The sequence below is a fragment of the Apiospora kogelbergensis genome, assembly GCF_038363985.1.
Source record: "Apiospora kogelbergensis strain CBS 113332 chromosome Unknown utg000005l_segment0_segment0, whole genome shotgun sequence".
Lineage (NCBI taxonomy): Eukaryota > Fungi > Ascomycota > Sordariomycetes > Amphisphaeriales > Apiosporaceae > Apiospora > Apiospora kogelbergensis.
This window is the reverse complement of record NW_027117422.1, coordinates 4,653,440-4,672,394: the sequence shown is the minus strand read 5'-3', so window position 1 is coordinate 4,672,394 and position 18,955 is coordinate 4,653,440. Positions and strand designations below refer to the sequence as shown.

Below are 18,955 nucleotides of genomic sequence, written 5' to 3'. Positions count from 1 at the left end.
CTGGTAGAAAGAAATGGCGGTAAAGGCAGGTACGTAAGCTTAACCAATCTTTGACCTGCCCTTGCTTAAGTCACCTTTACAACTCCAAATTTCGATAGCGGTGGGAATTCCTTCCGCTTCTTGCCACCTCTTCTTAGAAGCTATTTTGGCGTCCTACTATGATACGCTATACCTCTTGGGCGTGCCTCGTCATTATGGGAGCGGCAACGTCGGTTAAATCCCTGGAAAGTGAGGGAACGCGTAAGGTTACATTGCCCTAAAGTTGGAATGGGTCATCTAATTTGAAATTCCAGTCCTTCCCATGCTGTTGTCTCCCTTACCGCTCAACTCCATCAAGCCAGCTGGCTGGTTGCAGGGTGAGCTACAGGCCTGCGCGGACGGTCTACCTGGACATTTATGGGATTTCTACAACATCGTCAAGGACTCGACCTGGCTCTATCCACCCGGGTCTGCAAGAGGGCACGACTACAGCTCTCTCAATGAAGCACTGCCATACTGGTTTAACGGTATAGTGCCACTTGCCTACACCCTCGGCGACGAACGGCTCAAATCGCAGGCACACCAAGCTGCCAAAACCATCCTTGACCTGCAAAGTGATGATGGCTGGTTTGGGCCAGAGGTCAAAGGGCGGCGGAACTTTTGGGGCCGCACGCCTTTTCTACTTGGACTGACCCAGTTGGCAGAGGCCGAGCCCACATGGACAGCCCCTATCGTCAACGCTTTGCGTAAGTTCATGAGGCTCACCAACAGTATGCTGCTCGACGACGGTCTTGGCTACACGCGATGCCCGGACAACGTGAATTGCAGTTGGGGCCAAGTCCGATACGCCGACCTTATCATTATAATGCAATGGCTGTTGGATCATCACCCCCTCAGACCAAGACACGATCATTTGGCAGAACATGAAGATGCTGTACGAACTTACTCCGTTTAACTGGGACGATTGGTACATCGAGGGAGTCTATCAGCAGGTGGTCAAGACACCGAACAAATCAAACCCCCTTTACCCCTTTATTCACGGTGTCAACGTTGGTCAAGGTACGTACCGCATTTGGTGCAGAGTCGTCGTTACCGGGGGGCGCACTGACATCTGACTGCCTAAGGCCTCAAGACATTTGCGGTTATTCGTCGCTTCACCTTTAATGAGACCCTAGTACAGACTACAAGGGATGCCGTGAACTGGACATTCAAATTCCACTCATCCCCCTCGGGGTCCATTCTCGCCGACGACTATACGCAAGATCTCCACCCTTGGAGGGGCAGTGAGCTTTGCACTGCAGTTGAGACAGGCTTCTCCCTTGCATATCTCTACCAAGCGCTGGGAGATAACAGCTACGCAGATCGCGCGGAACGAATCTACTTCAACGCTCTACCCGTCATGTTCACCTCGGACTACTGGGCGCACCAGTACACGGACCAACCCAACGGGCCCTGGGGAATAGAAGGCCTGGGCAAAGACATATTTACCTCAGCCCGTGCTGGGAATGCCACTACATGGGGCTTGGAGCCTCAGAAGCCTTGCTGCACTGTGAACTCTCCACAAGGATGGGCCAAGTTTGCCGCCCGCTCGTGGTCCAAACTTGGGGAGACGGGGCTTGTTCATTCCCTCCTTGGTCCTAGTACCATATCGACCTTTTTGGGCAACGAGGCTGTTTCGATCATCTGCAAGTCTGAATACCCGTTCCATGATGTCCTGGATTATACTGTTGAATCCGGTCGACCTGTGGATCTATACATTCGTGTACCCGCCTGGTATGTACCAAGCCGGTCTTGTTTCACAGTCAATGGTGGGTCGCCCTCTGCCCTGTCGCCCGACAACTATACAGGCTTGCAAAATATACCCCTGGCTGCAGGAATGACGACTTTGGGCGTGACCGTTGGCGCGGATATTCGGATAGAGGAGCGAGAGAACAAGGCCGTCTCCATATACGTCGGAAACGTTTTATACGCACTGGACGTTGGGTTTGACAGGTCCCCTCTTGCAAGCGTTTCCACACAGCAACCGAGGCCACCTCAGTCGAAAGACTATGAATTTCGAAACAGTCTCCCTTGGAACGTGGCAATCGACCCGTCAACTTTGTTGTATCACCCTTGGAATACAAACGGCGGGGGAAGAGAACAATCACCCTTTAACTACATCAACACGCCTACGTGGATCAGTGTGCGGGGCTGTGAGATCGAGTGGCCTCTACTGCTGGAGGAGAATGGTAGTACAACCCCTGGTGAAGTGCCCACCACCGTCATATGTACCAGTGGCGCAAATGAGTACCGTCTTGTCCCACTTGGAGCTGCCAAGGTCCATATGACGGAGCTTCCAATTGTAGACGTGTCGAAAATTTAGGTTATTCTCTACGTGGCGCTTGCGTGCTAGTGGCCGACGCATCAGCGGATAGGAAAGACGCAGCTTGTCACAGTTGAGGAGAAATCAGAGTGAATTTCGGTTCGATGTATTCGTTCAAATGTCCTGGGAAGGAAGAAAAGAGTGGATGTATTCATCTATAGAGATGCGTGTACTTATGGCAGCAGATGACTAAAACAATACCCCTTCATGCAGAACGCCACCCACCACTTGTATGCCACTGCAGTAGAGGATACGGGTATGCTCTCTGTTCCATCACTCAGTTGCAGATGCTGCGCATGTATGCAGAGCCATCCGGCTTAGTCACGCAATTTCGTTCGACTTGCTTGCTGTATGGCCAATCTCCACCACCCCCATAAGGGTCGTTTTGGCATGATACGAGGTCCCTGTACCAGTGTACATCGAGACTACTGGATCCGCATCCATAGTTATATCCCTTGACGCTTTGAGTGTTGGCCAGACTCGTGCAGTCACTGGCTTTGCCATAATTAGCGAAGGCTGTTTGGCCACCCAGCGGGCCGTCAGAGCAGTCTGCTACACGGTGCGAATCGGCTTTGACGCAGTAACAGCCATCTACACAGCAGGCGTAGACCTAAAATATTTAGTTATATAGTCATATCCCTTGTAATGAGACAAATGACTCACGATCTCAGCGCCAGCGAGAAGCATGGCGAACAATTTGACCAAGGACAGATGCATACTTGGGATCTTTGCGAACGATAGTGCCCAGTTGAATATCGTGTTGATGCTTGCAATGATTTTAGATGGTCCGGATAAGATGGATGCAGGGAAAGAGGGGGTTTGTAGATGGTTCAGAGATTCAGCTGCGCTTTATATCCCGTACTCAACCGCTCCTTAGGTAAGTAGGCTGGTAAGGTAACCGTGAACATTGTGGTCAGCCTCGAAAACCATGTATCAGACATTGTAAACGTCATGAAATTCCAGCTTGTATCCAAATTTAGAAGGTACGATAGTGATCAGGTTATATAGATGAGTACTGTGGGTAGTACCTGACTCATATTGAGGTTCGCTGGCTGAAACTGCATATCTTTGTACTCCCACACATCATACGGAGGCCATATGTGAAAATGAGTTACAGCCAATAGTATAGCAATACATGTGCTCCCTCTTCTTGGTGTCTAGAGCTGATTCGCCGTTCGGCGTTTGTTTGTCGTACGGATTTAGCTAGATCTAAGCCCAGTAACGGGATCGCGATCGTCCACGAACATGAACACTTACGTTACACATTGCTATCTCGGGCGAGTGCAGATCTCTGGCTCGACACGTCTATGGCTGAGACAGATGATATTTCTCTTTTCTCTGAAAAAGGTACCTTTCGCCGACTTGCCAGACTATATTCACCAGCGGTAGGAGCCTCGAGCAACGGAAAGTTCGTAGATTCAACTTAGTCGGCCCCAATGTTCTATATTAGAGGGCTTCCCGTAGAGGAATCTGATAATTCTCGGGCGGCAGCTTTGCAAAAGCTCGTCTAATCTCTCTTACAAGAGGAGCCGCCTCTGGGGTTAGAAGATAGTTGAGATGAACTTACCACCATGTCAGATCACGTCACCTGAAACATTCGTTTTCGACACTACGGCTTCAGCTGTTGGGCTGAATGCATGAAGAGAAAGGCTCCTGATTGCTTAATTGGCATACAGCGTGTCGGGCGATAGGTGCGAACGCCGGAGATTAGTAAACACGACCTGCATAACGCTTGGGCAGTGTTTACTTAGCCTTCTAATCATGTAAATGGGACTGTTCTAGCTCATAGCGTCCCATTTGGGGGTAGTCTGAAGTTAGATTTCTGTCGGTGCATACGAAGGTGGTCACAGCCAAGCTATCCGTGAGGCGCATTGTGAATCCGCTGCATAGCGAGACCAAGGAGTGATGCGTTCGAGACATTGCCTATCCCTGCAGCAGGAAATCGCACAATTCCGGGCTCACTTCTACTTTTGACGGAGTTTATATCATTTTGGCAACAGGCTGCCGGCGCATTTGAAAGCGTACATCTGATGTCTGACGCCGAAACTTCCCGGACGCGTCTTCGTATGATCCCGGAAACAGGCTGACTACGGTTTCAGCGGAATGATAATCCGAACCTGTCTGCATTTATTTCCTGAGCCACAATCTTCAAGGGCGGCAGTGGATAGCTCCGGTACGATGCCCAGACTTTGTAGATATCCGTATTCGTAAGTTCCCTTATCAATTTCGGACAGTGAATCGATGTCTTCTCTCCAGTTAGATTGGGGTATCACTTCCAAGGCTTGGCTAGGGATCAAATGGGTCAATTCAAAACAAAAGCAGGAGATATAAACTCTTTACATGTCCTCCATATCTATAAAGCATGGCCCTGTATGATATAGTCATTAAATTATTCAGCACCCAGACCAAACACACAAACTGAAAATATTTACATCAATCATATTGATCTTTTATCAACATTCCCCTTTTGAATCTATAATAACGATGCCTTCATCGTATCTCCCAAGTACCGAGGAACTCGAACCTTTGATCACCGAGATCAATGCAAGTTACCAGCAGTTCCTCCGGGGCACATCTTCGTCTCCTAGCAGTGACTCGAGCGAGGAGGACGACCAGGGTCTGCGCGAGCAGGCTGCGGCGCTCGGAAAGGCAGCTCGGCAGCTTCGAGCCCTGGTGGCCGATCCCGATGACTGGATGATAGAGGCCTGCTGGTCCTATCTTGACGTTGCAGCGCTCTCGTCTGTGATAGCGATGAAGATCCCAAGTCTCATCCCGGTTGACGGCAGTGCCACAGCTGAGACTTTGGCGAAGGAGACCGGTGGCTCTCCTGAGGTGATTAGTACGATTCGCTCTCTTTTTCTATCTTCCCTGTATGGTCATCAGTCGCTAATCTGGCTGGACAGAACGAGTTATGCGGCAATGTGGCCACCGTTCGATTTTCAAGGAAACCGCTCCCGATTGCTACGAGCATAACCATCACTCTCGTAGCCTACTCAACCCTCACTTTTGTGCTTTTATGGATTATATGTAGGACTGGAATCTTTCCAGGCTATCTTGAAACTGAAGCTAATACTGCTGCCAGAGCGGACGATGGACTGTTGACAGGTGCCTATCTTACGCGCAACCTGGCCAAACGCAACTTCCACGTTGGCCCCGACAACACTACAACCGCCTTTTGTGATGCTTTCAACAGTGAGTGGTTTATCGTCTGCCATACCCATAATAATCCACCTGTATCAGTCACGAGTAACTTACAACCCTAACAAAGCTCGCGTCCCTATCTACGAGTACTACGGCACCGTGGATGCGGGCCGCGGAGAGCGGTTCTCCAAAGGTATGGTCGGCTACTTTGAGGCGACCGAGAAGTCAATCGAGACCCTGTTTCCGTTTGAGACGCTTCCCGCGGGGTCCACAATCGTCGACATTGGTGCCGCGACAGGGGCCAACGCCATCCGTCTGATCACGCTCTATCCTCAGCTGAACTGCGTGGTTCAAGACTACGGCGACATTGTTTCGGCAGCGGCGAGGGCCGCAAAGACCTTGCCCAAGTCTGTCAATGACCGTATCGTTTGGGATGGGTATGACTACTACACCCCACAGACTCAGATGGGGGCTGCCATATATTTGATGAGCCATATCCTCAACGGGAACACAGATGAGTAAGTCATATATTCCTACACCATGAACTTGGGTCTTCAAATGCAAGAGGAAACTAATAATGAGAGCCACGAGTAGGAAAGTCGTAAAGATGTTCAAGAACGTCGTCCATGGGATGAAGCCGCGAACATCAACGCTCTTGATCCTCGACTGGGTCGACCCACCATCATTTGGAGAAGATCGACCCCGGGTCTTCGACTCGCTTGACATGCACATGATAGCCCAGACTAATGTCCACTCTCGAAGCCTCGAAAGGTGGGATAAGATGCTAAAGCAGGCCGACGAGAGGCTTGTCCGGTACTACACCAAGGTCGAAGACAACGGGTGTGCAGCCCTCGCCGTGAGGTTGGAATAAGATCCTAGCCCTCCCGCGTCGATCATGTGTGTTTCACAGGCTAAGCCCTTCTTCTTGGACGTTCCAAGCGTGATGACCTCCTACCAAGTCATCACACCTTCCTCGCCGCCAACGAATTGAAGACGGGCTAGACACGTGCAGCAAGCTGGAACACCCACCCAGATTGCCTTTATAGAGTGAGAAAGTGTTGGAGGATATTTGATTAAAGAATGGATAAAATTGTATAAACAAAGCTTCTTTTTTAGGGGTTGGCTACGAGATCGGTTTCAATATGATAGTCTGCTAACCCATGCTTGGTGTGTTTCCAACAAATACTACCCATGGCTCCTGACTTGACTATGTAATCGCAAAACAAGCCAGTTGATTTTTGTTCTAAGCCACTTCCAAGTGACTTGTTTCGCTTCATGAAGAAGTGATCAGCAGCTTGTTATAGACAAACAGCCCAGGTTTGTACAGTTGCTTCCTTGAGTCAGAGATCGTTTCCAACCCCAAGCAGGATATCAAAAAACAGCAATATAAGTGAGATGAAGAAGCAAATGCCACTAACAAGAAGAAGAAAAAAAGTTCTATCCTATGTTGATACACGTACCTGCAAGCCTCCCAGGAAAAATTAGCTTGTCTACAACCACGATGACTGGATGTGAGCATGATTTGTTACACCATTGATTTTCTGCTCGGAATTTTCCAAATGGCTAGCAAACGTCTTTATGGCCTGGGCAGTGGAACATAAAATGGCACTCGGGCACTGGTGTTGTTGAAATATTTCATCGCACCAAGAGCTAATAATCTTGCATTCCTTCGGGTTCCTTTGCATCTTATTCAATCTCGCAAGATCCCTTTCAGTCCCGGAACTCTTACCTATTACTACCATTCAGTGACCGAACATGGCTGACAACACAGTTAATGAGAACGGCAAAGATGATGAGAGTGGAGATGATGCGTGTTTGGATTTCCTCGCCTCGATAATATTCGTTCTCGAAGACGAAGTGCCCGATTTCTTTCTTAATGACATCTGGGAAAAGGTCGCGGCCAGAAGGGGTATATCAGTCGCTACTGTTAAGTAAGTCTTTGCCTTCCGAATATCTAGCTAACACTGGTTGCCCTAACTCTAAGGCGGATTATTTCATCGCAACACGGTTGCTGTCTTTTATCATGTTGCCACTAAAGACGTTGCTGAGTCATAGACATATTCCTCCAATAACAGATCATATCGTAGCACATGTATTAATACTAATAACGGTATTATTCAGGGCCATCTGCGAGAAGGTGAAGGAGAACTGCAAGGGCACTGCAGAGCCTTCTTCTAGCAGTTAGGGTAATGGTAGCCAGAGCTCGAAATGTCCAGGGAAGTAGTCGAAGGGAACAAGGGTAAAGTGTCGAGCGGACCTGGAGTCCCAGAAGGGAAATGGTGGCAACTAAGCAACTCACGAAGCCATTTCCGGGGTCTTTAAGGGGTCCTGGGAGGATACCGATCAAGTTGTCAAAGATGAAGCAAACATCACTCGGAGATGATGATAGATTTGCTGGCACTGGGTGTGGCAACGATGATGGTTCCCTGAGCAGTTAGAGGATGACGGCTCGTAAAGACAGAATACACAGATTTCCGTCGTATCAAATATTTCGCGACTGTCATGTTTGATCATACTATAGTTTACCGCTCCAGTCTTTGCTGTGGTACTGTTGGTTGGGAGAGCATTACTTATTAACTGCGTTGTCTTCGATCGGAATATTCAGGGACAGTACAAGGAGGTAATCGACAGTGTCATGGAGTTGTTGTGGCCGTGTGAAAGTACAGTGACTTGGCCATAGGCCTGCTGGCCTGGAATCAAAATAATAATTCAGCATAGAAAACTTTTAGCTGATTCTTAACTCATCGGGCCACCTACCCGTACACTTTTATAGCAATTGTTCATTCATCAATCCAAAATCCTCTTTCATAACAGGCTCTCAACCTCATTTTTTCACCACAGCAATTTGCAGAAACAAAATTTGCAAAACTCACACCATCTCAGAATTCATCCAACATTCTCTTCACGCATATCTCCCTCTGCCATCTCTCAATCCCCACACACATCAATCCCACAACAGTAGATATCATCACTACTGTCGCCAATATGGCTGATAGACATGATCAGTCAGCCAATGACGATGGCTTCGACCTGTCAAGCAAAGACGGTAAATTGGTCATGAGCATCATGGAGGCAAATCTTCCGAACTTCTCGGTTCACGGATGGAGCCAAATTGCGGCCAAGAACGGCCTTTCAGTTGCTACAGCTAAGTAAGTCAACCTTTCAAACTTCGAATCATTTTAACAAGGGGGAATTTCCATCTTCCTAACCTTCCCAGCTCCACAACTTGTGTCATCTGTTGAACTCGTCACCCATATGTTCTCTAGGACATGACGCAGGACATCACTTTCTCGTAGTTAGAAAGGACACCGAAAACAAGTGCTAACAAAGGGACCTCCATTTCACCAGGCAACGATTTGGGTACATTAAGAGAAGATACAATGAGGCAACAGAGGGAGTTGTTCATCCAGCCCCAGTCGTTTTGAAGAGAAAGAGGGGAAGCAAAGTCGCCAATGCCGATGATGGAAAGGAAAGCAACGAAGAGAACACTCCTCCCAGCCCTGCTCCCAAGTCACGACGCCAATCCTCACGCCGTGCCCGAGCTTCCAACGCCGAGTCTGCTGCTGTTGATAACAACAGCAGTGCTCAGTATGTTGGAGACGAGGAGGCCGGCGAGGAGGTAGCCGAGGAGGTAGCCGAGGCCGACAATGAGAATCAGGATGTCCTTCCCGGCAATGCTCGAAAGGCCCTCCCAAGACCCTCGCGCCACGCTCGCGCCTCGAAGGGCCAGCCGGCTGCTGTTGTTAACAATCCTTCTGCTGACAGCAGCAGCGGCGTTGAGCATGACAGTGGCGTGGAGGCCGATGAGGAGATGAAAGCGGCCGCCAGAACATTGCTGGCAATGAGAAACAGCGGTGAAAATTAGAAAGGGATTCGGGGAGGGGAGCAGTTAAGCTTGTCAACGGATCATTTGTTCGACGACACGGAATGTCACGACATCAGACTGAATGACAAATTGATGATTAAACTAAGCACCATTTGATATGCTCACCGCCATCTGCTTTATTTCATGTTCTCCGTGATCCTTCGACCCAGTTGACGAACTAACACTTGGTGGCTTTCTGTATGAAGCAGAACAAAACCTGGAGGAAGTGGAGAGTTGGGACGTCACTGGACGCGGAACGACGGGAATGCCGCCCTGGTGGAGAAGGACCCGTGATCATGCCCGTTCCGTCCACGAAGATGTTGTCAGTCGACAAGGTCAGCCATCTGCCGACACCAGCAAAGACCCCGCACGACAACCCCCACGCTCTTGCTTCGGCAAGTCTATGATTTGGCCAAAAGTAAATGCAATAAGTACTTAAGACAGAGGTAATCATGAGAATGATATCCTCACATCGCCCTATCGATCATATATATTAAATGGGAATTTGTCTCGCCTTTGAATGATCCCTCGTGGCAAACAGGATGCCGGGCATTGTTGAAACACCTTTGCTTGAGACCATCAAAGTCAAAGAGTTACATCCTACATTCGCAGCCGAGGTAGCAGGAGTCGATTTCCAAGATGTATCTGAGAAACATTTCACCGAGATCATCGCCGCCATGGCTAAGGTCTGTTTCCCCAAACCTGTACTAATCACAGCCCGACGCCCGTTGACGCGCGATTGTAGTACGGTGTCTGTGTGTTCCGGAACACGGGCTTGACTGACGAGTCCCATGTCGCATTCAGTGAGCGCTTTGGCGAGCTCGACAACATCCGGCGCTATCTCGTGGGGGGCCGCAAGCCGCGCTGCAGTCTGTACGAGATCTTCGACGCGGGCAACCTGACCGAGGACGGCGAGATCTTGGACCCGGGCTCGCCTCGCGCTCACAGCAACCGCGGCAACGGGCTCTTCCACGTCGACTCGAGCTTCAACCCGCGCCGCGCCAGCTTCTCGCTCCTCCGCGCCTGCGCCCTGCCGCCGCCGGGCCACGGTTGCAACACCGACTTCGCCGACAGCCGCACCGCTTTCGACGAGCTTCCCGATAATCTGAGGAGTGAACTTCTCGCGCACGAGTACGTTGGGGCGCACTCGATGGCGCACAGTCGGAAGCTCGGAAGTCCCGACTTCTTCCAGGACATGGACATGTCAACCATGCCGCTTCACCGGCACAATATCGTCCAGACGCACGAGCCCAGCGGACGCATGAACCTGTACATCGGGGCGCACCTGCACCACATTGAGGAAAATGGGGTTGAGATCCCGGGCAGCTGGGAGCTGGTGCAGAAGCTCAACAGGCACGCGACGCAGAAGAAATACCAAACGACGATCATGTGGCACGACGTCGGCGACATGGTCATCTGGGACAACCGCTGCGTGCTGCACCGAGCAGGGGACGGGGCCTTTGAGGGCAGGTTCAAGAGGGATCTTCGGAGGACTACGGTGCATGACGATAGCCCGACGGCTTGGGGTGTCAATGATGAAGAGAGCGCGTGGCCGGGATTCAACACGGCAGCGAAGCCCAAGGCTGCTGCTTGACAAGCAATGCGATACTTCCAAATTTGTTTGGGTTTCAAAACATATGAGCCTTCCCTGTTCATACATCCTGCGTCCTCTCAAACATACCAGCCGCCAACGTTAGGTGGTTGCCTAGTCCTTACTTTCGTGGGATCCCTTCGCTGTTACGCCATTGAAAAATACCATCTCGCGCTTGCTCTCTTCGGCTAGGTTGTAGATGTACTTAGCTACGAGAACTCCTTTTGAGCTTGTACCATCAGGGTTGACTTGTCCTTTGTTTTGATCGGTCTCCGGCCCGCGCAATCGTAGATATAAACACTGATTGGGTGGTAATCTGCTCGTGGATGATCTAATTCTGCCGGGCTAATGTGGTATGAAGTGAAGTAGAGAATGGGCTTTCAAGTAATCATCTTTCCCTTCTGGACATCTACAACTAACCGACGGTGTTAGATACCACGGTTCATGAACCAAAGTCAACCCCATCATCTGCATATTCGCGAGACCGCTGCCACCCCCATCGGGCATTACTATCCCTAATTGCTATCATGACCAAGCAAGCTGACATCTATGCTGGTTATATTACGCAGAGCCTTGGACTCTCGAATCCTACTATGCTACTACTGCTGCTGCATCTTGTGCTTCTGGTAGTGGTACTTCGACGACTCTACTTCGCTCCCGCGTCAAACTTCCCCGGCCCTTTTTGGGCCAAAGTCTCGATGCTCTACGAGGTATACCACGTCTTTTTCAGGGACGACTGGTATGACAATCTGATATCACTCCACGAGAACTACGGTACGCTGTTGTTCTCCTAGTGCATCATTGACCACAGCACAGACCGAACTGAATTGTTTTTAATCCCGTACAATCTCTCAGGTCCCGTTGTCCGCATAGGACCCAACGAAGTCCATATCTCCGACCCAGAGTTCTGTCACAACTTCCACCGACGCTCAGATCTTCGAAAGTGCCCTGAATACTATGGACTGATTGGAACGGCGCTGGGTGGGCTGGCCGAACCTCAGGACCACCTCAAGCGGAAAGCCCTCCTTCAGCCCTTTTTCACCGGGAAGCCCCCTGGCGCAGTACTCTACGGGGGGGATGAACATCCAATTGGGGGGGCACTCCATAGGCTAATATCGGAGGAATCATCCCGCAGCGGCGGCGATACCAATATGACCCTGATTCTTTGGGCCTTAACAAACGATATCATGATGTCGTATATCTTCGGAGAGAGCCCGGGATATTTGGCCGAGCTGGATTTAGCGGATTTGCCCAACGCCACCCGGGCGTACGGCGCCATTGACTTCTCCACGATCGCGAGGTCAGTACCCTTGGCGATAAGACTTTACAATAGTTTTCCTTTCCTCCGACGACTGTCCTTTTTTGGCTGGATCGACAAGGTAACTTAACCTTTTCTGACACAACCTGCTGTATACTACTTGTTATATGGACTGACGTTACGTACCGTTGACTCAGCTTATTGACTCACACATTAGCCATACCACCAAGCCCTCACAGGCCGAGAAGGACGACGACAGCGTTTTCATGTGTCTATTGAGCCAAGTCGATGGGGACAGGAAGCTTACGACGCACGAGATAGCGCAGGCCATCTTTATCGGAAACGAGTCCCTCCTCAGCAACTTGAGCTTCCTACTCTACTACATGATCGAGAACCCGCACTGCGTCCAGGCCCTCCGGGCCGAGCTGGACACGCTGGATACGAGGACGTATGGGCATCAGATCTGGAGGGATCCCAAGGTCTCGCAGCTTCCTTACTTGGTAAGCGTTTTGTTTCCTTTCCTCTCTCAAGTTTCCCACTTCGTCTCCATCCCCCCCTGCACCTTCCTCCAGACTGCTGAAGCCAACTGACACGATGCCTTCTTTCCTCTTTCTTTTACGATATAGGACGCATTATGTCGTGAATCTACGCGCCTCAGTCCGCCGCGGTGGCACCGCCAACCGCGGCAGAGCACGGAGCCCGTCCCGTTCAAGACGGGCGTGATTCCCAAAGGGGTCAGCATCAGCTTCACTTTGCGGATGCTCGAACGTGATGAGACCTTATTTAGGAACCCCGAGGCCTTCCTACCGGAGCGCTGGCTCGGGGGTGGCCAGGAAGCGCAGACACTCCGACAGAATTCAATCACTTTCGGGACTGGCACCCGGACTTGCCTTGGGCAAAGGTAGGATCACTCCTCTTTTGATGTTCATATATGATTGATGAGTGTCTTTCTGGGAGATAGCGCTAACGGTAGTCACTTTAGCTTTGCTCGACAGGTACTGAAGAAGACCCTTGTGTGCATTTTATACGAGTTCGACGTTTCGCTGGTCGATCCCGATAAGGATAAGAATGAAGGGTTAAGATACCTTTGCACGTACCCCAGCAAGGGCAAAGCTGGTGACATGAAGGTGCGCGTGGCTCGAAGGTTTATTGCGAGTGAACAGTAAGCTACCAAAAATGTTATGAGATTTTATCAGTGTAACCCAAATAGCACAACTATCTCTACCTTTTCTCATCTCAGTACACGCGGGGTCGAGTGTCTTCTACTTTAGTTTGAATCTTGTTGTTAACTTCTCGCGATTTCCCCTCGCTTCCACTGTACTCACACAGCAGCAGTGATGTTTTCCCTAGCGGGCTAGCTACATCGTTGTTGCGTCTACGTAGGGCTAGCATAGAGACACAGTCAGAACCTTGATAGCCAAATGAATTATGAAGATAAAAAAAGTCTTAGATGACGCTTACGATATTCAAAAGACTTAGCGAAAACGGCACTTGGTATTCCCGCTAAGCACACCGATTTCACTCATTCAGTCTTGTACACAGTACCCCAAAGCCCATGTCAGTAGATAACACAACTAACTCGTTATGCCTCATACAAACCTTATCTTCATCCATCTACCTCTCACTGCAGCATGCTGAAACCTGATTAAGGCGAGTCATTTTCGTAAGCCGGGCCGAGTCACGTGCCTAGTAAAAAGGGAGCCTTTATTCGACTGCAGGTTGGCGAGCATCGCCTTACGACCTAAAAGAAAACGCTGACAGAGAAACGGACCTTTTTTGCTTCTATTTGGGTGGCTGGGATAACTGAATCCTTGACGACGTAAGTGTTTTCATCGATTGATTGTATTCACTAACTATAGACGGTGGCTTCTACATCAGACAAGATCATGCCTCACGGAGACGAGCATCTATAATCATGCTTTTGGTTCGTCGTAGTGCACTTCATCCGTATGGTGCGCCTCGGCATACGCATCAACGTGGGTCTCGGCGAACTTGCGCGCCGGCACCTTGTTCGCGAACAAGATGTCGAGCTCTTCGTACGTGCGGCCTTTGATCTCGGGCAGGCGGAAGAACGACCAGGTAAAGACGAGCAAGGCTGTGCCTCCCCAGAAGAAGCCGCACTTGCCCTTCCAGTCCCACTCGACTCTGCTCTGGTTTCGTGAAGCATTGTTAGCCCCTGTGTTTGGCGGCAGGGTGAGATGCTAGAAGAGGAATGGATCACTTACCACCATGTACGGGTTCAGGACTTGGGAGACGATATTGATCAGCTGGTACGAGCATCGTGCCAGAACGACGGACAATGGTCGAAGACGGATGGAAGAAGTCTCGGAAATTACACTGTACTACACAGGGGGTCAATACTCTCTTGTCCAGGGGCCGCAGGGACGGGTAACCAATACTTACGGCAACGGGTCCAATTGTCAAAGAGTACGTGAAAAGCCAAAGCAGGCACAGCCCTCCGGAAGGCCAGAGCGCATTCTCTCCCATCGAGACGGCCAGGATGCCGATGATAAGCAAGATGGCGCTCAGGATGCCGGCGCCCGTGACGTAGATAGTGCGGCGACCGAAGTAGGAAAGCAGCCACCACGAGAGCACGGTGCCGACCCACGCCATGCCGGTGGCGCCAAGGCCCAAGCTGAAGGCGTTTTTGGTGGCCATGCCGGCGCTGGTGAAGAAGAAGGTGGGCGTGTAGGCGAAACTGCTGCCGGACAGGATCTGTCCCATGAGAGCTATGCACACGATCTCAGTGCGGCGCAGGTCCACACCCCGGAAGCAGTCCAGGTATGTCGTTCCCTTGCCCACTTCAGCCTCGATTTTGTTCGTGTGCAGCATCATGGCCAGCTGCGCGCTAATCTGTTCCTCCGTCTTGCTGCCGCTGAGGCGGGAGATGGACTTCCGTGCTTCCTCCAGGCGCTCGTTGCGGGCAAGGAACCAGGGGGACTCGGGCGCCAGGAAGGCGATCACCATGAGAGGGGTCGGCCATAGCTATTACCAGATTAGCACAACATGATCACATAGGCTGTAAATAGTATAGGCTCCATGAGCTATTTGACTTACCCACTGGATAGCGAATGGGATTTTGTAACCCATCTCACCTTTGATATTAAGGCAGCCGTTCAGAACCCCGGAGGCGATTAGCTGCCCAGTGGCCCAACATAAGTTCACATACGTGGTCAAGTACCCTCGGAGGTTGGTAGGGCACACTTCGGAAGCTATGGTCCGTTCGTTAGCAAAAGGGATGCCCCAACAACAACACTTGCATTATCTTCGTCGCCACCTACCGTAGGCAGGCGCCAGGGTGGCGAAGACACCCCAGCAGAGACCACAGAGCACCTGTGCCGCCAGTAGCACACCCCGGTTGGGCGCGAAGAACACCATGAACAGAAAACAGTTCAAGAAGCCCATGGAGATGATCAAAACCCATCTATAGCCATGGCGTGACACGAAGTGACCGTTCAGTAAACCGCCTGGTGCGTTGGAAAGAGAAACTTATGTCAGCTATCACTGTACTTCACTTTTCGTTTCTCCTTGCCACGTTGTCTCATCTGGTAAGACTCACCAAAGATGCCACCCACGGTACTGGCCATATTCAGGCCTAGCTGCCAAGGACCATTGACCTGCCATCCAATCCCGTCGTAGTATTCGCCAAATTTCTGTTGGAACTCAGGGTAGGCGAAGAAGTTGCCCATTAGAATCGTGTCGTATCTAATGCAGTCCCAAAGGTTAGCTTTGCTGCTGGTAATACTGGAGGTTGGATTGGGACTCACCCTTCCATGATGATGCTCATCGAAATCATGACGGACCAGAAGACGGCTTTGCGGTTCTCGCGCAAGGCTTGAAACAATGTCTGCGCATGTTCGTCGTCGGTGGCCTGCTTGGCTTCGAGAATGGCGTTGACTCCCAGTTTCTCCTCCAGCTCCCGGTCGGCCACCTTCTGGTGGCTGGCTACCTGGACGGTGCGGTCGGCCATGCTGGGCGATAGTTGTGAAAAGGGGGACTGCGAGGAATTATGGCATCCTCATCTTTGCGCATCGAACTACGGGGCACACGATGGTCTTTAAAGCTGCAGCATCACCATACCATCGTACGAACCTACCTACTTGAGCCCAGAAACGCGACAGCTAGCGATCGATGCCTCAATCGGGCTGTGATCACCCGAATGCTGTTAACCGAGCCTGTCAGCACATCTCATGCCACTTTGTCAAGCAATTCCCCACCTCCACAACCCCATGTCTGGCGGAATTGGGGAAAGCTGGGGATGGGCCGGGATCACGGGCAGCTGTGGGGTGACCTGCCATCGGCTTGCTAGCCGAGACTTCCACCTTGCTGTCTGGGGTTGTATTGGTGGAATATCGACTGGCAAGCAAGCGGGGATCCTTCCGGCTAATTTGCGATTCCTCTTTCCTTGTGTGATACTGAAATGCCTAGTCCTTGAGCCAGCACACCGCATGGACGCTGTACCAGATGCCAGGTCTGGTATCGCCTCCCCTGCACCCCACCATTGACAATTCCCAACTGTTCGGGATGCGTAAACCTTGTTCAGTGGCCAAGAGTGATAGAAGAGATGGCACATGGTCAACGCCACCGTATCCAGCGGTGTTGCGGCCCGAACTGCGTCTATCGCAAGTCGAGTGGAACCACCCCTGGCTCAGGCTCGGCCACGATAATGGCTTTCATGAACTAGCTATTATCATACATCATGTGTCTTCTTTTGATACATCACAATGTCGTGAAAAGCGTTATCGTAAGGAAGAGCGACTCGATTGTACTCTTTTTGCAGCATTTCCTGCACTCTGGTGGAATCCGGATCAGTGCTATTTAAATAGCATTCCATCAGCAATTGGCTTACGAAACAGCCTGTAATATGGGGGCACTGCCACAACAATTCGCCCACTTACCAAGGATACAAATCTGCTGGGAGACTCCAGATGATGACAGCAGGGCGGCACAGGTCGGCAATGATCTGTTTAACGGGCACATTGGGGTAGAACGATAGCACGATGCTGCGGTCATCCGCCTCAAAGAATCCAGCTGGGTCTTCCAAGGTGGTAATGCCCAGTGATTTGAGCACGTCCTTGTCTCTGTCCGAGTATGCTGGGTCTTGGACGTAACAGGGGCATTCGCCTGCTTGCTCGCCTTTCCCAAGCAGATAGTCTCGGAGACTGAGTAATAAGCCATGCTGGAGAATAGATTGAACTGCAACCTTGCTATCCCATATCAATGGACCGCATGCGAACGCGACGATCTTGTCTATGCCGGCTGAGGCGATATCTCTGTCGTCCCAGATGCGATGCATCTCATCGACGAAAGGCTCGGTCTTCTTCCACTTGCCTTCTTTCTCCAGGAAGATCGTGCGAAGTTCCGCAGGGGGCATCTTGTCAATCTTAGCACGCGCCGCTATAGTGGCTGCGTCATGCCCTTCGAACGGTACATTATTGCCGTGATATTCCTTAATACGGGCAAATGTGGCTGCAAAGAACTCTTGGTGAGGAGCATACTCCCCGACGCCGTCTCCAGTGACGAGAGCTTCAATTGACCGATATTATATGCGGACTCGTGAGCTAATTGATTGTTAGCATCCCCTAAACAGACCAGACACTTGTTACCTGGCATGAAAACGGGGGAATAGCGACAGCCAACAGCGGGTGTATGAACGTGTGTGCACCCTTACCGATCTGTACCACCAAGAACATATTCGACTTCTCGCCCGTCAACACCAATGACTCTCAAGGGCGTCCTTTCCAATGTTCCCTCCCTATATCGTTGGAGCTGCGCGCTCATGACGCGCAGTGTTGTCTTGGAGAAGAGGGGGATGCCAGCGTCGTAAGCGGCTGTGATATCATCGAATGACACTTCCGTGCCTGGACCGGATACAATTGATCCGTCAAGCGGAGAAGAGATCTGGCATACCATCGTTTGGTCGCATGCATGACCACGCGATGAATATGAAAGTGATGATTTCCTATGGGATTTGGATCTATGGGGAATGTGAAGGAAAGCCAAGCAATGATCTGGAATGGTCCACGAGCCGGGGTATACCCGGACAGCAAGTAGCTGCCTGCATGTGTTTTTGAGTGGTTGCGCCGCCTGTCTTACATCTTACAGAGCGATAGTTTGGGATCACGGCCCCTTCGCCCCCTATCACAGCTATCTAGCTATGTACGCTTAATGCTACGAAAGGCACTGGGCTGGCTGGGGTTGGATTTGCTTGTCTCAGGACCCCCCTGTGGCGCCCCTCGGCGATAAGATTACAGCGGGGTCAGTTGGCCTGAGACCCTGTCTGCCCGTCTTAACAGTTTGCGACAACAAGACCAAAACATAATTCCTCAAAACAACACTGAAAACACGTCGACAAGGATGGCGCATATACCCATCTACGACGAATGGGGTCCGGAAATTCGGCCTATCAAGATTGACCATGCAGCTGGGAAGGTTGCATACGACATATGGGGTCTGTCCATCAACGACCATCACTACGACCGCAACGTGACTGCGTATCTTCCGCGAATCGCCCTGACAAGCACCGGACGCGTTGCCAAGAAGCAGCCCAAAAAGCCACAGAAGCAGTCATGGACCTACTGGAAAGCACAGTGCATCTTCCGAGGTCTATCTCCAAAGGGGTCAATTGCTCAACTGCAGGAGCGGTTGGGAGGGCACGAGACGGCACCGATGTCGGAAGAGTTCCGGGCCATCGACGAGCAGGCAAAAAAGAAGTATGAAGCCAAGAGGGACAGGGCTGAGCAGGCTGCTCAGGACCTC

The 18,955-nt window shown here is 51.0% G+C and overlaps 9 protein-coding genes across 9 annotated transcripts; 6 read left to right on the top strand and 3 right to left on the bottom strand.

The window, feature by feature from the left end:
• Nucleotides 1–301: 301 nt before the first annotated feature.
• On the top strand, nucleotides 302–2,341 carry PG998_008153 (uncharacterized protein; the record flags this gene model as incomplete). Its single annotated transcript, XM_066874969.1, has 3 exons — nucleotides 302–796; nucleotides 900–1,038; nucleotides 1,104–2,341. The coding sequence occupies 3 exons, from the start codon at nucleotides 302–304 to the stop codon at nucleotides 2,339–2,341; spliced, it is 1,872 nt and encodes a 623-aa protein (XP_066730914.1).
• A 277-nt stretch (nucleotides 2,342–2,618) lies between these two features.
• PG998_008152 (uncharacterized protein) lies at nucleotides 2,619–3,028 on the bottom strand (the record flags this gene model as incomplete). The annotated part of the gene is made up of 2 exons (XM_066874968.1): nucleotides 2,619–2,951; nucleotides 3,005–3,028. The coding sequence occupies 2 exons, from the start codon at nucleotides 3,026–3,028 to the stop codon at nucleotides 2,619–2,621; spliced, it is 357 nt and encodes a 118-aa protein (XP_066730913.1).
• Nucleotides 3,029–4,825: 1,797 nt separating this feature from the next.
• Nucleotides 4,826–6,353, top strand: PG998_008151 (S-adenosyl-L-methionine-dependent methyltransferase; the record flags this gene model as incomplete). Its single annotated transcript, XM_066874967.1, has 3 exons — nucleotides 4,826–5,180; nucleotides 5,535–6,000; nucleotides 6,077–6,353. The coding sequence occupies 3 exons, from the start codon at nucleotides 4,826–4,828 to the stop codon at nucleotides 6,351–6,353; spliced, it is 1,098 nt and encodes a 365-aa protein (XP_066730912.1).
• An 884-nt stretch (nucleotides 6,354–7,237) lies between these two features.
• Nucleotides 7,238–7,667, top strand: PG998_008150 (uncharacterized protein; the record flags this gene model as incomplete). Its single annotated transcript, XM_066874966.1, has 2 exons — nucleotides 7,238–7,413; nucleotides 7,604–7,667. 2 exons carry the CDS (start codon nucleotides 7,238–7,240, stop codon nucleotides 7,665–7,667), a joined length of 240 nt encoding a protein of 79 aa, XP_066730911.1.
• An 800-nt stretch (nucleotides 7,668–8,467) lies between these two features.
• PG998_008149 (uncharacterized protein) lies at nucleotides 8,468–9,347 on the top strand (the record flags this gene model as incomplete). The annotated part of the gene is made up of 2 exons (XM_066874965.1): nucleotides 8,468–8,631; nucleotides 8,831–9,347. 2 exons carry the CDS (start codon nucleotides 8,468–8,470, stop codon nucleotides 9,345–9,347), a joined length of 681 nt encoding a protein of 226 aa, XP_066730910.1.
• A 542-nt stretch (nucleotides 9,348–9,889) lies between these two features.
• PG998_008148 (alpha-ketoglutarate-dependent 2-4-dichlorophenoxyacetate dioxygenase) lies at nucleotides 9,890–10,941 on the top strand (the record flags this gene model as incomplete). The annotated part of the gene is made up of 2 exons (XM_066874964.1): nucleotides 9,890–10,033; nucleotides 10,093–10,941. The coding sequence occupies 2 exons, from the start codon at nucleotides 9,890–9,892 to the stop codon at nucleotides 10,939–10,941; spliced, it is 993 nt and encodes a 330-aa protein (XP_066730909.1).
• Nucleotides 10,942–11,465: 524 nt separating this feature from the next.
• PG998_008147 (benzoate 4-monooxygenase cytochrome P450) lies at nucleotides 11,466–13,362 on the top strand (the record flags this gene model as incomplete). Its single annotated transcript, XM_066874963.1, has 5 exons — nucleotides 11,466–11,712; nucleotides 11,794–12,317; nucleotides 12,394–12,696; nucleotides 12,823–13,097; nucleotides 13,179–13,362. The coding sequence occupies 5 exons, from the start codon at nucleotides 11,466–11,468 to the stop codon at nucleotides 13,360–13,362; spliced, it is 1,533 nt and encodes a 510-aa protein (XP_066730908.1).
• Nucleotides 13,363–14,109: 747 nt separating this feature from the next.
• PG998_008146 (uncharacterized protein) lies at nucleotides 14,110–16,166 on the bottom strand (the record flags this gene model as incomplete). The annotated part of the gene is made up of 7 exons (XM_066874962.1): nucleotides 14,110–14,346; nucleotides 14,422–14,538; nucleotides 14,600–15,181; nucleotides 15,254–15,408; nucleotides 15,478–15,663; nucleotides 15,756–15,901; nucleotides 15,964–16,166. 7 exons carry the CDS (start codon nucleotides 16,164–16,166, stop codon nucleotides 14,110–14,112), a joined length of 1,626 nt encoding a protein of 541 aa, XP_066730907.1.
• A 454-nt stretch (nucleotides 16,167–16,620) lies between these two features.
• Nucleotides 16,621–18,109, bottom strand: PG998_008145 (uncharacterized protein; the record flags this gene model as incomplete). The annotated part of the gene is made up of 3 exons (XM_066874961.1): nucleotides 16,621–16,807; nucleotides 17,095–17,722; nucleotides 17,878–18,109. The coding sequence occupies 3 exons, from the start codon at nucleotides 18,107–18,109 to the stop codon at nucleotides 16,621–16,623; spliced, it is 1,047 nt and encodes a 348-aa protein (XP_066730906.1).
• Between the last annotated feature and the right edge of the window lie 846 nt (nucleotides 18,110–18,955).